We start from the raw sequence: 17,006 nt of genomic DNA, 5'->3' as shown, positions 1-17,006 counted from the left end.
TGGTAGCTAGGCACAATCTAGTTCTTCTGGTTTTATAGTCGTATAGGCTGAGGATCACATGGTGTTCTAGTAACTAGGACTAATTGTTTCCATGAATCTTTGGTTTTCTTCCTTCTTCTTTGTGCTGGATGAGGAGAGACCCATCGTTGCATCTAGATGGCTGCTTGCAGGCTGTTAAGATTCCAGTCACTACTCGCCAAAGTAGGAGGTGGAACAATGTTTTGTGTAGTATGTTATGCCAATTGAGCTTGTTGTCCCCTGCAACTGTGGTCCTGAGCCCACAGGTTCAACTACTCTTGTGACTGGTTTCTTGCACTTACCGTAATGTTTTCAAGGTTCATCCATATTGTAGCATCTATTAGTACTTCCTTTTTTTTTTTTTGTAACTTTTTATTGTGATTTGGGTGGAGGTTTACAGAGAAAATCAGTTTCCATTCAATGGTTCATACACATTTTGTTTCATGTTGTGGATTGCAATCCCCACAGTGTAACATCACTCATCCTGTTTCCTCCCTCTGTTTCCCTTCCCATTTCTCCTCCTTTCCTAACCCTTCCTACCTTCTGAGCTTCGTGCTTGGGCTGATGTTACCCTTTTGATCATGAATGGTTGATTCTTTTAAGGAGTGTGTACCTCCCTAGTGTTGTAGTTTACCTCAATACATCTCTTTATTGTTTGGCTGAAAATTGAGTTCATTTCCCACCCTGAGGGGTGACTAAAGGCTATCCATAATTTCAGGGGTTCCACCAGTCTCTCTAACCAGTAAGCCTGGTCTCGTTATGATTTTGAGTTTTGTTCCACACTTTTTCTCCCATTCTATCTAGGACTTTCTAATGTGATCCCTTTTAGCGAGGTCAACAGTAGGCACCATCTGTTTCTTCTGGTCTCAGGGTCATGGAGATTGAGGTTTGTGTGGTCCATTTGTCCTTTGGACTGATTGTTTGTGGACTAGTTTGTGCCATTTGACAGTGATGTCTTCCGAGACTGTGGTCCTTAGCCACTTCTTTTGTTTTTATTTCCAAATGACATTGTATTGTGTGTGTATATATTGTATTTATATCAGTTGATGAGCATTTGGGGTTTGCTACTTCTTGACTATTATGAATAGTGCTGCTGCATGTGGCCATAGGCTTTTCTTTCTCTTGGGTATGTTCCTAGGAGTAGAATTGCTGGGCCATAATGGTAACCCTGTGTCCCACAAGGAGTGTATGAGAGTTCCTGTTTCTCCATATCCTTGAAAACACTTGTTACTGTCTTTCTGTTTGTTTATAGCCATCTGAGTAAGTGGAGATGAATGGTGTCTTGTTGTGGTTTTGATGTGCGTGCCCCTGATGGCTAATGATGTTGAGTAGCTTTTCATGTGCTTACTGATTATTTTTGTATTTTCTTTGATAAACTAACTGTTCAGATGCTTCGCCTAATTTTAAGTTGGGTTATTAGTCTTTTTATTACTGAATTAATAGGGTTTTTTTTTAAATGTACTTTGTATGCAAGTCCTCATCAAATAAGAGTTTCAGGCATTTTTTCCTGTTTTGTGAGTTGTCTTTCGACATTTTGATAGTACCCTTTGAAGCACAAAGTTTCTTACTTAGATGAAGCTTCTTTTTCTGTTTATTCTATTGTATGTCCTTTCAGTGTCACATGTAAGAAACATCCATGGCCATGAAAATTTACTCCTCTTGTTTTCTTCTAAGAGTTACATTTTGCTGAATCAACTTGGTTTGAGTTAATTTGAGTTAATTTTTTTTTCACACTTGTAATAGTTTTCTTCTAGGTTCCAAATAGTGTGAAAATGCAGGTGTGCCAGTTTACTTATTTTGTTCATTTTGTCCTGAGACAAATGAACAAAATCAGAACAGGAGTCGCTGGGAAGATGTGGGATATGGGTGATGACCACAGGACTCTGGCTCCAGAGGACAAATGACTTCTTTTGAAAGCGGCTTTGTCGTGTTAATTTTCTTGGACATCCAGATACCCAGTTGTTACAAGCCCATCTGTTGAAAAGACTGTTCTCTCCCCCCATTGAGTTGCCTTGGCACCTTGTTGAAAACCAGTTGATTGCAAATGTGAGGGTTTGTTTCTAGACTCTCAGTTCTCCTCCATTGATGTATATGTTAGTCTTTATGCCAGAACCACACAGTCTTAATTAGAGTTAGTATGTTGTAAAAGAATGTAACTTCTTCGTTTAATGTAAAATATTTTGGTTATCATATTTTCAGTTCCCACCTTTCTGTAACCTTCATTAATGCTTGATTGTTAAATTCCAGGTAGGCGCAGCACTGAAAGTCTTCTCTGTAGGGCTTCTATACTTGATTACTGCTTGAGGCTTGACTAATCATATGTATTATAAGTCCTTTATGAATAACTCTAGTTCATAAGGGGGAGCTCTGGTGATGTAGTGCCTAAGGCATTTGACTGCTAACCAGAAGGCTGGTGGTTCAAACCCACCAGCCACTCCTTGGAAGGAAGATTGGGCAATCTACTTCCGTAGCGATGTTGTTGTGTGCTGTCGAGTCGGCCCGAACTCATAGTGACCCCTCCTTGGCTTTCCTAGGCAGTATCACTATGGAAGTAGATTGCCCAACCTTCCTTGTGAGGAGTGGCTGGTGGGGTTGAACCACCAGCCTTCTGGTTAGCAGTCAGAGATGCCTTAGGCACTATGCTACCAGAGCTTGGAAACCCAAGGAGGGGTCGCTATGAGTAGGATCCCACTCGATGGCAGTGAGTTTGTTAGTTAGTCCGTGAGGAAACACTGGAAAGCAAAAATACATTTTTTACTTTTTCATTTTTAATGTTTGAAGATGAGTTTTTCAGATAAAATAATAATGTTATCAGCTTATAGTTACTATTGTCTATGCACCAGATAGTATTTTAAGTGTTTATGTGTTAAGTCCTTTATTGTTCCAACATTTTCGAGCACATGGTATTATTATCCTCAGTGTGTATATTAGGAAACTGAGGCAAAATGAAGTTTAATAACTTGACAAGCTCATTTGACATTAAATAACAGGCCTGGCCATTTGAGTGTCTAAGTGTCTAGCAGTGCATATTCCTTGGTGGTCACTAATGCACAGTGCACATCGGATACTGCTCAATGAATGAATCACCAGAACCACTTCCATGACGTGTATGTGATCCTAAACTGCATGTGTTCACAGAAATCTCCGGTCTTTCATTGAGACAGGAATAGATGGTCCCTGTGGTTTGTTTATTTATTTATTTTTCTTTTTTCCCCTCAAGAGCTATCTGTAAGCTCTAATACAGCTATGTGTGGGGTGCTGAAATTTTTTTATCTAAGAATTGCTAGCAATTTTATCTGTTGATCTGTTAATGGTGAGAGTTTTGGAGGTAGATAGACTGGATTTGAACCTTGGCCCACACACAGGCACATGTATGACCTTGAGGCATGTTGTTTACTTTTCTCGAGCCAATGGCATCGTTGTAGGACCTGCTTCATGTTCTCTGAGAGCTAAATGAGCTACCTACCTACCTACCAAGTGTTGACACAGTGCCTGATGCATAGTTTGCACTCAACAGTGTTAATTTCTGTTATCAAAATATAGATAGTCCGAAATGGTACTGGCTATCACATTTACTAGTTCTCTGAGTCACTGAAGAATCTCAGGCTTCCCTTAGGTCTAGCTTACTACAGAGAGGAAACAGCATAAATTTTGCCTGGGTGTCCCATTTGTAAAAATGGCAGTAATAATGTCTGCATCAATAGAACTGTTGTCAGTACTAAACAAAGGAATCTGTAAATAGTTTTGAATAGTATCCAACCCTTAGTAAGTACTGTGTAAGTGTTTGCCATTATAACAATAAGAACAAACATTCATTTTTGCCTTCACTTCAGAAATCTTCTGGTAAATATCCTAGAAGTTTCTGCAGCACACGGTTGGTCTGTTATGTGTGTAGCTTCCACTAAAAAGATTTGTAAACAATTGAAGGCTTAAATACTCAGTGCGTGTTTTGTGTCTTACGTTGCCATGAGCTAAATGTTCCTGTCAGTTTTTGCTTTTGTCCACTTGAGGACTTGGTAGCCATGTTGGTGACACAGCGAAGCTTGAGATGCATAAGGCAGTTTGCCTTGCTGCCGAGTGTCCCTGTGGTGATGCCACTGACGTGGGTTTGCCCCTGCCAAGGCAAAGGAGGAATCTTGTCTCTCCAACCTTCAGGAGGCCCTCCCTTCGGGTGTGCAGTCGTCCCTCTAGCTTCTTCTCACCATTCTGGACTCCTGCCTGCATTTACTTGTGTCCACTCTTGTTGCTTCTATTTTCTGTCCTTTTCATTTCCTTCAGTTGTCCCTGTTATTTTTCTTCTTTCATGTATGGCATCTTATATCACCTTCAGCCAGTGATAGCATGTCTTCTGGTCTGCAAACTTAAAAACTCCATCACTTATTTCATGAATGTCTTAGTCTTGCTCTCTTCTTGATGGTACTTTTGTTTTATGGTTTCCTTTTTCACTTAGTTTTCAGACAGTCTCATTGGCCAGCGTATCCAGTCTGATCTCCCTCTCATTCTGCCTGCATCTGACCTTCCTGTCCATCCTGCTCTAGGCCAGGCCTCATGTGGTTTTTCCACATCTCACTCCTTCCCTCCAGTTCATTCTGCACGGAGCTGCGCGTCTACTCACTGCTGCACCCTGCTGCGAGTCCTTTGGTGACTTCCAGTGACTTACTGAGAACTAGAAGCTAGGGGCCCTGACACGTTCTTCGAGTGCTTTTCCCATCTCACTCCTTTTGGGTGAGGGTGCCATTCCCTGACCCCTCGTGTGAGGGTGCCATTCCCTGACCTCTCGTGCCGCGGCCCCACTCACTCGCAGCCACACCTTTGCAGCCCCCGCTGCCTTTTGCTTTCGTGATGCAGCCATTGTCTCCCTTTCCTTGGATTCTTAAACATGCTGCTCCTTTTGCACAGACTGTTCCTTTTCCAGGCACCTTCTTTCAACTCCTAGTCGTCTTTTATACCTTAGACCAGATGTCACTTCCTTTGAGACTCCGCCTCCTTCTGTAGGTTCTCAGAGCATTTACCTCATTCTGTTGTTCAGTGTCTGGTCGCACCCAGATGACAGGCTTCAGGGGCACAGAAATGGAACTGTTTCATACTTCCCACACCCAGCAAGGCATAGTTTCTGACCCATGGTAGTGTTCAGTGGATATTTAACTTTGGAGGCTAGGCCTTTTGACTGCCTACGTGATTTGGATTGTCATATGTAGATAGACATTCTGTCAATTATTACCTTATAAAAACATTACTCTTCAGTGTTAAAAAAAACTTAGTATATTTCATGCTTACAAATAATATTATTTTGGTAGTGCTCATGGAGAAAATTGATGACTAGAGTTCTTTAAAATATTTAAGGACATTCTTTCCTTCAGTTACAGCCAAGTTCTACACCTGATTCTGTGGATCAGCTGCTAAGCAAAAATAGAGAGGGTGAAAAATCAAGAGATTTGATCAAAGACAAAACTGAACCAAGTACGAAGGACTCTTTGATTGAGAACAGCAGCAGCGGCTGCACGAGCGGCAGCAGCAAGCCCGGCAGCCCCAGCGTTTCCCCTTCGACACTCAGCAGCTCGGAGCACAAGAGAGGGCCAGAGGTCACCTCCCAGGGGGTTCAGACTTCCAGTCCAGGATGCAAACCGGAGAAGGATGATAAGGAGGAAAAGAAAGATGCAGCTGAGTGAGTAAACCCGGAACTGAGCAAATCCTGTTACTTCAGGAACAACTCTTTAAGGTGTTGAGGTCTTTCCAACTTAAGAAGCTATCTGGACTCTCAAGTTGCTTTATAAGAAGCTCTTGAGTGGCAAACACCTGTCTAAACAAATGGCATTGGAAGTAAATTAGGTCAATGCCCCCTGCACTCCTCTCACCTTTTCTCTTCACCCCTGTGTTTGCATTCTGGGGCAAAAACACTAGGCATGAGTTCAGAGAGGCTATTTCTGAAGTACACAGAGCTTTGGGAAATGAGTGGCTTTGGAGACCTATCCTCTCTGGACCCTCCTATGCTACTGGGACTTAGAAGTGCCACTGGCAAGAAGAGAGAGAAGTGTCTGATGTCCCTACTGACAATTCAGAGTGTTCTTTTTCAGAAACCCTGTTTTAATTAATGGCTAGATTTTTAAGGTAGACTTGATGCTCTGCATGAGTGTATAACTGATTAAATGGACTTCTGTGGGCTAGCCTCAAACCTAAAGGTCATTTACTTGTGTGTTCTGGGTTCAGTCAACCACATCACAGCTGAACTTCTGGAATACAGCTTGTTCATAAGTGAAGGACTGCTTATTCTTGATTTGAGGGCAAAAACTTTAATAGAGCCATGGATTTTCCCAAGGTATGTCATGTAGAGAAAACCTTGTTCCATTAAAAAATTCTGCACACTAGAGAACTGATGAGGAGCTCTGGTAGTGTAATGCCTAAGGCACTTAACTGCTAACTATAACACTGGCAGTTCAAACCCACCAGCCACTCCTCAGAAGGAAGGCTGGGCAATCTACTTGAGATACCACTCCAGAAACCCAAGGAGGGGTCTCTATGAGTCAGGTCTGACTTGACAGCATGTAACAACAACAACAGAGAACCGATATGATGGTTAGTTCGGCAGGGGGCTGGGATAGGGTGGTTTACTCTGTCCAGGTGTGTTGTCTCTTTCACTTTTAGTTGTGTTATTGTTGTTGTTATGTGCTGTGGAGTTGGACCCAACTCATAGCGACCCCTCCTTGGGTTTCTGAGGCAGTATCTCTATGGAAGTAGATTGTCCAACCTTCCTACCTAGGAGTGGCTGGTGGGTTTGAATCACCAGCCTTCTGGTTAGCAGTCAAGTCCTTAGGCACTACACTACCAGAGCTCCCTTCGTTGTATAGTGTACACTTTTTTTTTTTTTTAGGTGTCCTTTTCTGGCAAGTTTCTTTATCAGGTTAAGGAGTGAGAGATGTGTGTGTAGGGGGGTTATTCTTTTGGTTTTTTTGTACATTTTTTGCTTTTTTAAAAAAAAAAATAAAAAGGTTTAATGCTGTTCTAACATGAGTTGTTTGTTTGATGGTTAGCAATTTTTAAGAAATTATCAAGTGTGGAAGATTTTAGAGAAACAAATTCCATGCAGATTTCACTGGCCTGTATCTGTCTTTCTTGTTCAGGCAAGTTAGGAAATCCACATTGAATCCCAATGCAAAGGAATTCAACCCACGTTCCTTTTCTCAGGTAAGTTGGTTACTCTGTTGGAGGTAATCTAGTCTCTGGAAAAAATCAATTCATGATTAGTAGTAAATTCTTTCTCTCATACCTGCGATCTAAATTTAGTTGACTGCTAACCAGAAAGCTGGCGGTTCAAACCCACCAGCCACTCCTCGGAAGGAAGGTTGGGCAATCCTACTTCTGTAGTGATACTGCCTCGGAAACCCAAGGAGGGGTCGCTATGAGTCGGAGCCGACTCGACGGCACATAACAACAACAACAAAACAACAGGGAGCTCTGGTGGCATAGTGCCTAAGGCATTTGACAGCTAATCAGAAGGCTGGTGGTTCAAACCCACCAGCCACTCCTTAGAAGGAAGGTGGGCAATCTAATTCCCTAGAGATACCGCCTTGGAGAAACAAGCAGGGGTCGCTATGAGTCAGATCTAACTTGATGGCAGTGAGCTGAGCTGAGCTAGCTAAAACAACATTTAGTTAAATTTTTTTCCTTAGACAGTCATTAACGCTTCCTTTTCAGCCATAGCAAAGATCTTTGTTTTGTTATCCATCAAATGTGATCCTGGGCACATGGTTGAATGTGAAGAAGGTTGGCCAGCTGGACTCTCAGAATCCTAGATACACTGTTATCAACCTTTTGCTGAATTTATAAGATGTGTATTTTAAAAATTGTTTTAAACACTTTGTCCAGTTCCTTGAAAGTTACTACCACTATTTTAAATAATAATATCGATTAATTGGCCAAGTTTTACTTTAGCTTTCTATCAAACCATTTTTCCTTTTATTTGAAACATGTGGGAGTTTATTTTCTATAACCTTTTATCATTGAAATGGTCTAATTAAAAAAGTGAAAAGTAAAAGGATTGGGAAAACCAGTCTTCAAATAGTAATAATTAGTTAACTTTCACTTTAAGATGATTGAGTTCTTTTTCTGTTTTTGTAGCCAAAGCCTTCTACCACCCCAACTTCGCCTCGGCCACAAGCACAACCGAGCCCATCGATGGTGGGTCATCAACAGCCAACTCCAGTTTATACTCAGCCCGTTTGTTTTGCACCAAATATGATGTACCCAGTCCCAGTAAGCCCGGGCGTGCAGGTAAGTCATAGAGTTTGATCTTCACCAAGCACTTTAGGTGTGCTGTGACTTCAGGCCATGATCGTGTTTGAAAGAGGGTGGCACACAGTGTGTTCAGAGTATTGTTTTGTTGTTGTTGTTATGTGCCATCGAGTCGGACCCGACTCAGTGACCCCTCCTTGGGTTTCCAAGGCAGTATCACTACAGAGTAGATTGCCCCATCTTCCTTCTGAGGAGTGGCTGTTGAATGTTTTCTGGTAAAGAGCCACATGAGAAGATTGGGTTAGAGTTACTTTAGTTTTGGGTTTGTCCTTTCATCACTGGGTATGATTTTTTTAAATGACTATTAGAGCATCAGGAAAGCTGCTCAGAGTTAGCTCTCTAGCAACATAAAACTAGGAGAGAGTGAGAGAATATACTGTTGTTACGGTTAGAGCCTAATCTTGATTTTTTTATTTTTTAACTCTCTCAAGCCTTTATACCCAATACCCATGACGCCCATGCCGGTGAATCAAGCCAAGACATATAGAGCAGGTAAAGGTGAGAATAATCCTGCCCGTGTGTGCCTGTTGTCTGCATGCTGCATGAGTTAAGTAACTCAACTTACAGTGAATGAGTATTTGCAGGTCATCTTTGACTCTTAATGAGGCTGATTGACTTATTGACTTTTGATGACTGAGGTTGCTTAAGAATTAAGGTACATTTTTATGAACGGAAATGGAGGAGAAAATGCTCACCAGTTGTTACAGTTAAAGTAGCCCTGATGGCACAGTGATTAATCAGTCAGTGGTTAACTAAAGGGTTGGTGGTTTGAACCCACTGGTTGCTTCATGGGAGAAAGATTTACAACCTTGGAAACACTATGGGACAGTTCTGCTGTATCCTGTAGGTTTGCTGAGCTAGAATCAACTTGATGGTGACACGTGTTGTGATAGTTAAGCTGTCCATATCTTCTGCAAAAAGAATAGTTGAATTCCAAGGTTTTTGGTGTTAGATTTAAAAGAAGGTTTGCAGATTAATTCACCAGATTTGCTGATCTTCTTATTTTATAGTAACGATGGTTCTTTTCCCAACGTCTACAGTTGCTTTTGAAGCAGAGGGCTACTCCAGTAACCAATATCAGTGACCGATTAGAGGGCTGTCTCCTCATCTATAACATGAGGGAGTTCTAGTAGAGTCTGTTTTATACTTGTGTGACTGAAGAGCCTTCATAAGGGGGGAAAAAAAACACATTTACCTCAGAAGGGAATCTTAGTATTGAAAAGTGGCAAAGACTCCTTTTTACCATCTGTTTATTTGATAGCAATTAATAGCTATCATTTTACTGAGCAGAATGATTGCTATTTAAAAAAACAAAAAAGACACTTCTCAATGCCTAATAATTACTCTTTTGATATAAAAATTAGAACTTTCCATTGTTTTTAATAAATTCTTCACTGGTTGAAGTCATTGTGATTTTGTAGGTGTTAATAATGAAAACTCTTCAACTTTTCTTTTGTAAATACAACATCCTGTCTCTTTGCTTTAGAACCCTTGAACCTGTTGAAAGAACTCCACCTTAGATTGATTTAAAGTGACGTAGTTACAAGATTAAGCTGATTGTGAGGGCCTGAAAAAGTTTGGGGAAGAAAAGTTTGTTTTAGTGCCATTTTGAGTGAGTATTCAGTGTTCCTAAGGCATTTATTTGACTGCTAACTAGAAGGCTGGCAGTTCAAACCCACCAGCCACTCCTCGGAAGGAAGACCAGGCAATCTACTTGAGATACTACTCCAGAAACCCAAGGAGGGATTGCTATGAGTCGGAATTGACTCGATGGCAGTGAGTTAGGGTTTGTTTTTTTTCAAAGTTCGGTGTTCAGGTATTCATATATGATTACCTGCTTTTGCTGTCTGCAGTGATTACCTCAAACTATGCAGTGGAGACGTTCTTAAGTTAAATTGTAAAAGATTATCACAATGATAGCATGCGCTGTAGTGTGGCTCTCTGGTGGGAGAATAAGCTGCATGTCGGGGGGCGCTGTCATTTTAATAGAGGACAAATGACCTCCTCGAGCATACCTCTAGTAGTTGTACCAACAGGAGAGGCTCACTGTGAAGAATACCAGCTGTGAGCACGTGCTGGCCCAGCAAGCTGGGAAGTGGTAAGGTGTTTGCTTTGCATATAACTCAGATAAGGTGATGGTCAGTATTTTGCCCTATGTGCTTCGTTGTGTGATCTTTACTCAAGTATTTAAACAAATCCCAGGCATCATGCCATTTCATTCCTTCATGCTCAGTATTTGTCTTTAAAAATACAGGCATTTTTCATCTTTATCCTGTGGAATAGCTGGTGCATTCTAACCACCATCCTTTTGGTTTGTTGCTGAATGCTTTAACCACTATTCTGCCAGAGCTCCACTAAGGTACTAAAAACCAAAAACAACCTAACTCACTACCATCGAGTCAATTCTGACTCATAGCGACCCCCATTGGGTTTCCGAGGCGGTAAATCTTTATGGAAGTAGATTGCCCCATCTTACTTCCGGGGAGTAGCTGGTGGGTTTGAACCATCAACCTTTTGGTTAGCAGTCAAATGCCCATATTCCCTGAGGTTCCAATGACTAGGGACCTTTGGATCTTGGAGGTCTTTTGGGGGGCCCTCCTGGATCAGTGAGAACATCCGTGTATGGGCGAGGGAGCAGCATGTCTCTGGGGATGGTGGAAGCCTCTTGCTGCTGGGCCCTCTCCTGGACCTTGCCTGATGCACCTCTTCACGTGTAGCCTTTCTGCTTGTGATAAATGGAGGACTGTGAGTATGGGGGGGGGGGATATTTTTCTTAGGTGGCTAGAGTACTGTCATCACACTTTACCAAGTGAACAGTGATTCCTTGCTGTCATCTAAGGGCCATCATCATGACATCACCCCAAGTCAGGAACATAATTTTACAATTGGTTTGTTTTGACTGTGGATCACAGCAAAATCTCTGTGTTACTCCATTTATCATGCGTTTGTAGTTCTCCTGCCATTTCTTGGTGGCAGATACGTATTGTGTAGTGTATCCCACATTCTAGATTTGTCTGCTTCATGTGCTGAAGATTAGATACAGGTTCAGCTTTCCTAGAGGGAAGTGATGATCCTGTGTGCTCTCTGTCCTATCATGTCAGGTGGCACACAACCTTGGGCCTGGGTTTAGTTATGGTCAGATGGATTAATGGACTTAGATGGGGACAGACTGATGCCCCATTGTAAAGTTTTTGATTAATTTTTCACCTAACTCATTGCTGATGGATGCTTGATACCATTATTTAACTAGGACAGTGGTTCTCTAAGTTTAGTTGCATCAGAATTGCTTGGTGGGTTTGTTAGAGCACAGATTGCTTGGCCCTATCCCCAGAGTTTCAGGTTCGGTAGATTTGGAGTATGGCTTAAGAATTTATGTTTCTAATACAATTTGTAGCATGTTTGTTCCTGCTGCTGGTGGTGGTGGTCTGGGACCATACTTCAAAAAACACTCCTGTGGGTTTGAAACAATGATTTCTGAGTTCCTGCCATTTCTTCCCCATTTGCCAGGTAGGATCATTCTGTCAGGGCCTTTTCCTCCCCACCAGGCTGTTCAGTTGTCCTGAAATGGCTTATACAGGAAAGACAGGTATGAGTTTAATTCAGTTGGTGCCAGTCTTCAAAGTGAGGTGCAGATGCGTTTGTTGTTTCCAGTGATATTCACAGAACTGTGTGGTTTGTTTTTCTTTTTTTTTCTCTTTTAAGGATATCCCTCTCTCTCATCTAATAATACTGTGGTAAAATATATATAATAAAACATTTGTCATTTTAACTGTTTTTAAGCTTACAATTCAGTGACATTAATTGTGTTCACCAAGTTGCGACCATCACCACTGTCTGATTTCCCAAAGTTTTCATCGCCTCACACAGAAACTCAGTATACCTTAGGCAGAACTCCCACTCCCCTAGTCCCTTGTTGCCACTAATAAACTTTAATCTCTATGTATTTGTCTGTTCTAGGCATTTCCTGTAAGTGGACCATACACTATTAGTCCTTTTGTGACTGATGTATTTCACTTAGCATGATGTTTTCAAGGTTCGTCCACGTTGTAGCATGTATCACATCTTTATTCCTCTTTGTGGCTGAGTCATAGTCCATTGTATGTGTATGCCTCATTTTGTTCATCTGTTTGTCTGTTGATGGGCACTTAGATTGTTTCCACCTCTTGGCAATTGTGAATAATGTCACAGTGAACTTTACTTTGAGTTCTGCTTTTTAGGTCTTTTGTGTATACACCTGCTAGTCTATTTGCTGGGACATGTGGTCATTCAGTGTTGAACTTTGGAGGAGCTCCCTGTTCTTATTCATTTATTTGTTTATTTATTACTATTATGAATGCGTGGATTTCTTCCTATTCAGGTTTCTTTTTGCTGCTTCATTTGTTCCATCTTTAGTCAGTAGAACCCCTTCAGGTTGACGCCTGTGTCCTTGTGACAACTAGTCACTGATCTTTGGCAGCTTCCTTTCCTTTAGCTACAAATAAGCTGTCTCAGGCTATTCATTTTCTAACTCCTTACCTATGTCAGTTACTCATCCAGGGAACCGTGGTTTATCTGTCACGTAACAAATTGTCTGAAAACTTAGCAGCCAAACACAAGCCTAACACAATAATATTTAATTCACACTGTTTCTGCGGGTCAAGAATCTGGGAGGGGCTTAGCTGGGTGATTCTGCCCAAGGTGTCTCTCGTGAAGTTGTGGGCAGCTGTTGGTCGAGGCAGCCAGTCGTGAGAAGGTTAACTGGGGCTGCTGGAGCGTCTGCTTTCAGACTCACCACTATTGGCCGAGAGCTGGATTCCTAGCCACGTGGGCTTCTTCTTAGCGTTGCTCATGATGTGGTACTTGACCTCTGCCAAAGTATTCAGAGAGGCGGAGTACAGTGGAAGCTGTGCATGTTTGTAACCTAAACTTGAAAGTGGCACACCATTACGTCTGCCATACATGGTGTGGAGGGTACTGCAGGGGTGAGTACCAGGAAGTGGGATCATTGGAGCCATCTTAGAGGCTGGTTTAGTTACACTTTCCTATAATTTGCATAAAATATTTTCAGAATTTTTGTGGTCTGATTATTAGACTATGGAATAAAACTTATGATTTCTTTGGAATATTATTTGTCCCTAGTGTATATTTCACATGGGAATGCCAAAACAGTTGATTGAGTTTGTAAGGGACCTGTACATAGACCAAGAGGCAGTCATTCAAATAGAACAAGGGGATGCTGCATAGTTTACAATCAGGAAAGATGTGTATCAGGGTTGTATCCTTTCACCATACCTATTTAGTCTTATGTACTGAGCTAGTCTGAGAACTGGACTATGTGAAGAAGAATGCAGCATTGGGATTGGGGGAAGACGCATTAACAACCTGCAACAGGCAAATGATGCAACCTTGCTTGCTGAAAGCAAAGGAGATATGAAGCACTTAGGATGAAGATCAAAGACTGCAGCCTTCAGTATGGATTATACCTCAACAAGAGAAAGTAAAAATTTGAAGTTGTCAAGGGTTTCATTTTACTTTGATCTACAATCAGTGCCCATGGAAACAGTAGTCAAGAAATCAAAGGCTGTATTGCACTGGGCAGATCTGCAAAAGACTCTTTAAAAGTGTTAAACAGCAAAAATGTCACTTTGAAGACTGAGGTGCACCTGACCCCAGCCATGACATTTTCAGGTGCCTTATAAATGCATGTGAGAGCTGGACAATGAATAAGGATGACTGAAGAAGAATTGATGCCTTTGGCTTATGGTATTGGTGAGAATAGTGAATATACCATGGACTGCCAGAAGAACTAAAATCTGTCTTGGAAGAAGTACAGCCAGAATGCACCTTAGACGCAAGGATGGTGAGACTTCTCATACTTCGGTCATATCATCATGAGGGACCATTCCCTGGAAAAGGATATCATGTTTCATGTAATGTTAGAGGATCAGCGAAAAAGAGGAAGACCTTCAACGAGATTGACATGGTGACTACAACAGTGGGCTCAAACGTGACAATTGTGAGGATAGCACTGCATCAGGCAGTGTTTCGTTCTGTTATGTGTAGGATTGCTGTGAGATGGAACTAATGGTACCTAGTAACAAGAGCCACAATGTGTATTTCATTAGTCAAAATAGTGTCTTGTAATCACTCAGTGTTCATATCAACAACTTGATAGAAGACAGAATGGCTAGACTTGGTCTCTCATTCACCTGGTTAAGTTTTTATTTTTTATCTGAAAAATACCTCTGCTTTCAAAGTTTCAAAATCATGTAACAAGCATTCAGAGAAGTCCTCCTTCCATCCCAGTCTCTACCTAGTACCTTCCCTCATCACCCCATGCGTGATGGTTTTAAATTACTTATTTATCCTTACAGTGTTTCTTTTGGCAAATATCAACGAATACACAGTTATTAAGAATAACTCTATTAATGTATATTTCACATAATGTAAAATTCATTCATTTAAAGTACTCAGTTCACTGATCTTCAGTATATTCAAAGTTGTGCAGCCATCACCACAGTCAATTTTAGAGCATTTTTATCATCCCCAAAAGAAACCCCGTGCCTATTAGCAGTCACTCCCCATTCCACCCCATATCCACTGCCCTCCAATGCTAAACTACCTTTTGTCTCTAGATTTGCCTGTTTGTGGACATTTCATATAAATGAATTCTCATAATGTGTGGTCTTTGTGATTGACCTCTTTGACCTAGCATAATGTGTTCAGGCCCGTTTATGTTGCAGCATGAGATGATGAATCAGGATGTTATGCCTTCTTACCCACGGTAGGAGTACGCCACATTGCTTTATCATTCATCTCTTAGTGGATATGATGGTTTTTCACTTTTTGGCTATTGTGAATAACGCTGCTGTGAAGTTTTTACACAGACGTAATATTGGTGGTGTAGTAGGTAAGGCATTTGGCTGCTAACCAGAGGGTCAGCAGTTCAAACTCAACAGCTGCTCCATGGGCAGAAGATGAGGCAATTTTCTTCCTTAAAAATTTACAGCCTTGGAAACGCAGTGGAGGACACTACGAATTGGAATTGACTCGATGGCTGTGGTTTGTGTTTGTTGGGTTGTTTTTTGTTATTGTTGTTTTTGTTTTTTTAACCCTGTCTTAGGGTAGAATTGCTTTGTTGGAGCTGCCAAACTTTTCCAAAGTAGCTGCACCATTTTACGTTCCTACCAGTGATGTATGAAGGTTCCAATTTCTCCGCATTCTTCCCAACACTTGTTTTTCTTTTTGATTTTAGACTTCCTAATGGGTCTGAAATGGCACCTCATTGTGGTTTTAACTTGCATTTTCCTAATGACTAATGATATTGACCATCTTTTTGTGTATTTATTGACCATCTGTATATCTTCTTTGCAGAAATATTTATTCAAATTCTTGATCTAGTTTTTATTGGACTACTGAGTTGTAAGAGTTCACACTGGGCAGTTTTGCTGCAAAAGACCCCTTTAAAGTGTTAAAGAGCAAAGATGTCACTTTGAAGGCTAAGATGCACTTGACCCAAGCCATGGTATTTTCAGTAGCCTTATACACACATGAAAGCTGGGAAATTTGAATAAAGAACATGAAGAAGAATTGGTGCCTTTGAATTATGGTGTAGGCAAAGAACATTGAAAATACCATGGACTGCCAGCAGAAGGAACAGACCTGTCTCTGAAGAAGTACAGCAGGGAATGCTCCTTAGAAGCAAAAATGGGCAGACTTCGTCGTTGTACTTTGGTCATGTTGTCAGGGACCATTCCCTGGAGAAGGATATCATCCTTGGTAAAGTAGAGAGTCAGCAAACAATGGAAACGCCCTCAGTGAGATGGATTGACACAGCGGCTGCAACAAGGAGCTCATGCATAGCAGCGATTGTGGGGACAGCGTGGGACTGGGCTCCATTTCATTCTGTTGTACGTGGGGGTAGCTGTGAGCTGGAACCTGACTTCACGGCACCAAACAGCAGCAGAGAAGTCTTTATGTATTCTGGAAACAAATGCCTTTTCAGATAAATAATGTGCAAATATTATCTCCCGTTCTGTGGGTTATCTGTTTACTTGCTTGATGGTGTTATTTGTAGCACATAAGTTTTTAATTTTGATGAAATAGGATTTGTCTGTTTTATCTTTTGTTGCTTGTGCTTCTGGTATCACATCTAAGATTGACTCTTCTGATTTCATCTAAAAGTTTTATACTTTTAGCTCTTAAAATTAGGTGTGATCAGTTTTTGGATCAGTTTTGTATATGGAATGAAGTAGGGATCTAACGTCATTATTTTGCCTCTGGCTATCCAATCATTCCAGCACTGTTTAAGAGCATTCTTTTCCCTTGTTTGAATTATCTTGGCAGTTTTATTGACATTTATTTTTATTTCTCTTTAGTTCTGCACAAAAGAAAACATACTATGTGTACTATTCTATACCAGTTTTTCTTTTTAATATAATCCAGAAATTTACTACCTTTCAGTGTGTATCCTTCTCATTCTTTTTATTTTTTGCTTGGGTTATCATCTTGTTAAATTGTGAGAGTATGGATGTCTACAAGTCCTTTTTGTCAGTATATTTACTTAAACGCTTTATCACAGTCTATTTATTGGCTTGCCTTTCCATCTTCCTAAATGTTTTTCAAAGAGAAGAAGTTTCATATTTTGAAACCCATTATATCTTTTTTTTTTTTTTTGCAGTCAGCCCCAGGGTTACAGGTGAGGAGAGACAACTCAGGGA

At 41.0% G+C, this 17,006-nt stretch overlaps 1 protein-coding gene across 1 annotated transcript in view; it reads left to right on the top strand.

The window, feature by feature from the left end:
* Window positions 1-17,006, top strand: part of ATXN2 (ataxin 2) — a 192,646-nt gene that overhangs the window by 144,274 nt on the left and 31,366 nt on the right. The window contains exons 15-18 of the mRNA XM_042780579.1: window positions 5,379-5,683; window positions 7,137-7,200; window positions 8,134-8,286; window positions 8,739-8,799. Coding sequence (XP_042636513.1) covers window positions 5,379-5,683; window positions 7,137-7,200; window positions 8,134-8,286; window positions 8,739-8,799 — 583 coding nt within the window. The remainder of the gene's footprint in view (window positions 1-5,378; window positions 5,684-7,136; window positions 7,201-8,133; window positions 8,287-8,738; window positions 8,800-17,006) is intronic.

The sequence above is a fragment of the Orycteropus afer genome, unplaced genomic scaffold (assembly GCF_000298275.1).
Source record: "Orycteropus afer afer isolate SDZICR_OR568_19922 unplaced genomic scaffold, OryAfe1.0 scaffold00048, whole genome shotgun sequence".
Classification (NCBI taxonomy): Eukaryota; Metazoa; Chordata; class Mammalia; order Tubulidentata; family Orycteropodidae; genus Orycteropus; species Orycteropus afer.
The sequence above is the reverse complement of the archived record's forward strand: the minus strand, read 5'-3'. Positions and strand labels throughout refer to the sequence as shown.